Source organism: Miscanthus floridulus, chromosome 17, assembly GCF_019320115.1.
Source record: "Miscanthus floridulus cultivar M001 chromosome 17, ASM1932011v1, whole genome shotgun sequence".
Taxonomy (NCBI): domain Eukaryota; kingdom Viridiplantae; phylum Streptophyta; class Magnoliopsida; order Poales; family Poaceae; genus Miscanthus; species Miscanthus floridulus.
In genome coordinates this window covers 63,974,971-63,979,062 of record NC_089596.1, presented here as the reverse complement: position 1 = coordinate 63,979,062, position 4,092 = coordinate 63,974,971, and the positions used below count along the sequence as shown (strand labels likewise).

Below are 4,092 nucleotides of genomic sequence, written 5' to 3'. Positions count from 1 at the left end.
CCTGCTATGTTCTATGGTGCAGAATGTTGGCCTACGAAAAGACGACATATTCAACAGATAAGTGTCGCGAAAATGCGTATGTTGCGTTGGATTTATGGTCATACAAGAAGGGATCGAGTTCGAAACGATGATATACGTGATAGATTAGGGGTAGCACCAATTAAAGAAAAGCTTGTCCAACACCGGTTGAGATGGTTTGAACATGTCCAACGGAGACATCTAGAGGCTCCGGTGCGTAGTGGAATCCTAAACCAGGATAGTAACGTGAAGAGAGGCAGGAGAAGACCGAAGTTGACTTGGGTAGAAGCAATAAAAGGAGACTTGAAAGAATGGAATATACCAAAGACTTAGCCTTAGATAGGAGTGCTTGAAAAACAGTTATTCACGTGCTTGAACCTTGATTGCTTTTGTTGAGTTTCAATTCTAACCTACCTCAACTTGTTTGGAACTTAAAGGCTTTGTTGTTGTTGTTATTGTTGTTGAACTTGAGCTCCTATTGCATGACCTTGTGCAACGGAATGCACCAGTTTTGTTCAAGATCCAATTAATTAGCTAAACAAATGCAGATTTACATTAGAATTTTGTTCTTTGTGAATTTAATATATTCCTTGAAAAGAAAGGCAGAAGCATAGGCTGAAAGGATTAGTAATCCTGTAAAAAGTTATCCTGCTGGTGCTGGCAAAGTACAACAGCTCAAGAAAGTGAAAGTGTCAATGTTTGGACAAAAGTCATCTCAGACTGATCATTCTTTCCAATATGTGACACACTATGTACATTTCAAGACCTCGACAGTATCCTTTCTTACAAAAAGAAATGATTAATTCCTGGTACATATACACATCTATTGTGAAACCTTGTCCAATAATCCATCCGATTAGCGCTTGCAATTCACGAAGCTTACCACCAGCGATGAGACCTCGTAAAATACTTGATACTGCAGCTTTAGAGAGCCCACCTTCCATACATTGGTTCAAACAGCTAAGTGCAACCAAGAATTTTCCCTCTTTACAGAGACAATCAATCAAAAGACTGTAGGTGATGTCATTGGGAGCAATACCTTTCTCAATCATCTCATGAAGCAGGAGATAGGCCTCATAAGATTTCCCCAGGAAATTGAGATGACGGATCAAAGTATTGTATGTCACAACATCAGCGACAAACTCTTCACTTCCAAGCAAGCAAAGTGCTTCATGAAGCTTCCCAAGTTTACAGAGACTATGGATCACAATGCTGAAAGTCCAGCTATTTGGAGCAATTCCCTTCTTGACCATATCGACGAAGAGCTTGACAACAGCCAACCATCTCCGCTCATCACAAAGCCTCCTCATCACAGTGTTGTAGTTGACAACATTGACATGCCATCCAATCTCTGCACTGCACTCCAAGAGGCACTTTGCAGCCCAAGCAGTTGACCTGCGGCAAACCCCATCAAGGAGGATATTCAGAGTAATCTCATTGGGACGCAGCCCAACAGACAGCATCTTATCAACCAATGCAAGGCTCTTATCTACTCTGCCACTTTTGCATAGTCCATCCATGTAAGTACTGTATGTGATTATATCTGGTGTCCACCCTTTTGCACTGCTGTCCTCAAGAAGTGCATCTACTTCTTGAAAAGCACAAGCCTTGCATAGAGCTTCAACCAGGACATTGTAAGTGGCTGTGCTTGGTGCAAAACCAGCTGCAATCATCGTTTCCAAGAGATCCTTGGCCTCATGTATCATCCCACTCGTGCAGTAGGCGTGCAAGATGGGCGTATACGTGTGAGCATTGGGTTGGCACCCTTCCTCCAGCATCAAGTCCAGCACGCCAAGCGCCTCAGCCACCCGCCCGGCACTGCACAGCCCAGATATCAGCGTCGAGTAGGTGACTACGTCCGGGGCCACGCCGTTCGCCGTCATCCACCTCACGACCTCGTAGGCCGCGTCGAACCAATGCAAGCGGCAGGCGTACACCCCGACGAGTACAGTGCACGCGGCAGCGTCGGGCACGACGCCATCGGCTGCCATGGCGTTTAGCACGGCGAGCGCGGCTCCCGGTTGAGACGCCGATGAGAACGCAGCGGCGGCCGTGGTGAAGCAGGCGGCATCGGGGCGGCGCCCCATGAGGCTCCGCATTTCTTCGAGCAGGTGGAGGGCCCGCTCGGCACCGGCGCCTGGGTGGTCACCGCCAACTGAAGCAACGAGCGCGGACATGAGGCGGTTGTAGTCGTATGGGTGTGGGGACCGTGGTCGTGACGGGAGAGGCGGGGGCGGGGGCTGGTCGGAGTGTTCCTTCGCGATGGCGGCGAAGCGGAGTAGGTAATCTCGAGCGGACTTGGACAGGCGGCGTAGATGCAGGAGACGGGCAATGGGAGGGGAGCGGGAGGGCATAAGGAGGTGGGGGAGACTGCGGCGGCGACATCTGAGAGCGGCAGCGGCGGCGGCGGCTGGCTGCAGCTTTGCTGCCCGGAGCGGAGGGCTCGACGTTAAGGCGGGTGAACGGCGGGGGCCTGGTCGGAAATGTCTTCCGGGTTAGGTTTGGCAGAAAAAGGAGCGGTGAGATGATAGACAATTGAAATTTTAGTTGCTACCCGCAGCGGACGCCGGAACCGCACCAGCAGGGCAGCAGCAGCCTCCGCTCTTGGAACCGTGGCGCGCCGCCTCCACCGCCCACCGGCCTCCCACGCTCCTCAGTCCTCTCCCACTCCGTGCCCGCGAGCCGCGCAGGGTGCAGACCACTGTCGCCTCCCGAAAGGTTGGTTTTACCTGCCACGCTGGCTCTCCCGCCCCCACGCACGGAGGGTGTTCGACGAAATGCCCGCCGCAGCCGCCGCCTTAGGTACAGCTAGTCGGCAGTCGCGGGCACGCTGTTGCTACTCGTGGGGTGTTTCTTTGCGCGATGGGATTTATTTCGCTTTGCTTCTATTGAGGCCGTACTGTTCACGCGGTTTTTTTTTTAAAGAAAGGACGGCAAAAGCTTTGCCGCGATTTCTATCGGACAAAAGAAAAAGACGTGCCAACCCAGTTTTTTGAATGGAAACTGGACCAGAAAAACCACACAACTGAGGAGAGTGCCCCACTCATCCTGCACAACTTTGACATAACTGTCACAACTCACGTCACCACTTGCAACTTGGTCGAATCGACCCAACTCAAATCAAGTACTCAACTATCAACAACTTGGCTGAAGAACCTCAACTAGGAAAAAACAATTTAGAGCACCGAGCACCATCACCCTTGGAGCACCGAGCCCCGACAACCTTGGGGAAGCGTCATTCCACAGCGGAACTGGATCGCCTAGCAAAGCCTTCAAGAAGGAAATGACGCCAAGAGCATCGACAAGCTAGCCCGTTGAAGGAAGGTTTTCACCTGCAAAATCCAGCACGTAGGAGAGGAAGAAAAGGATGCCTCCAAGGAGGGCACGGCGTTGTCCAAGCTTTCGTCCCGATCTCATGCAACCTCCATATCGTCGCCGCCGGAGACCAAACCCTACCAGGGAGGCAGGGTGTGGCGATGGCTCAGCAGCAACCCCACCCGACCGTCGCCCCAAGGGACGCCGGTCAGGAGAAAGTGCCGGGAGAAGCCCGTCGAGACTCCGCTTCCCGCCAGAACCGGCAAAGCCGGCCAGAAGCAAGCAGAATCGGCCAGCTCCGCCACGGAAAACCAACCCGAGGAAGGGGAAAGGCAGTTGACAGGGTGAAGAAGGCCGGGATCAGAAGAAGCCCCAGTCGCCCAGCCCACCAACGTCCCAACCCCCGCCAAGCCAGTCCCGTCTCAACCACGCAACACGGAGCCTCCAGCAGCGTCCGCGTCGAACCGCCGCCGTTAGGTCGCCCTCGTCTCCACCGGAGACGATCCGGCCCAGGGACTGCCAGAGAAAACATCAGGGATGGCGGAGAAGCAACAACCACCCCCGCTTGGCACCGCCAGCCGCGCCACCAAGGAACCATGGGCGTGCCAACGCCAGGCCACCGCCGGCCGACGCCACCATGGCGTCGCCGGGGCACGCCCTACAAAGCCAGGGCCGGCCACGCCACCACGGCGCCTCCGACGATTGCTGCACCATGGTGAGATTATTTTTTGGAACAGAAAAAGTAGGCGAGCCAACTTT

The 4,092-nt window shown here is 53.4% G+C and overlaps 1 protein-coding gene across 1 annotated transcript; it reads right to left on the bottom strand.

The window, feature by feature from the left end:
- Nucleotides 1-693: 693 nt before the first annotated feature.
- LOC136517129 (pentatricopeptide repeat-containing protein At1g09900-like) lies at nt 694-2,734 on the bottom strand. Its single transcript, XM_066510647.1, has 2 exons — nt 2,573-2,734; nt 694-2,491 (listed from the first exon to the last, which is right to left on the bottom strand). Exon 2 carries the CDS (start codon nt 2,370-2,372, stop codon nt 729-731), a length of 1,644 nt encoding a protein of 547 aa, XP_066366744.1. The 5' UTR covers nt 2,373-2,491; nt 2,573-2,734; the 3' UTR covers nt 694-728.
- Between the last annotated feature and the right edge of the window lie 1,358 nt (nt 2,735-4,092).

What these genes read in the sequence shown, in the direction of transcription:
- LOC136517129 (XM_066510647.1), bottom strand. Translation starts at nt 2,372, where the DNA reads ATGCCCTCCCGCTCCCCTCCCATTGCCCGTCTCCTGCATCTACGCCGC.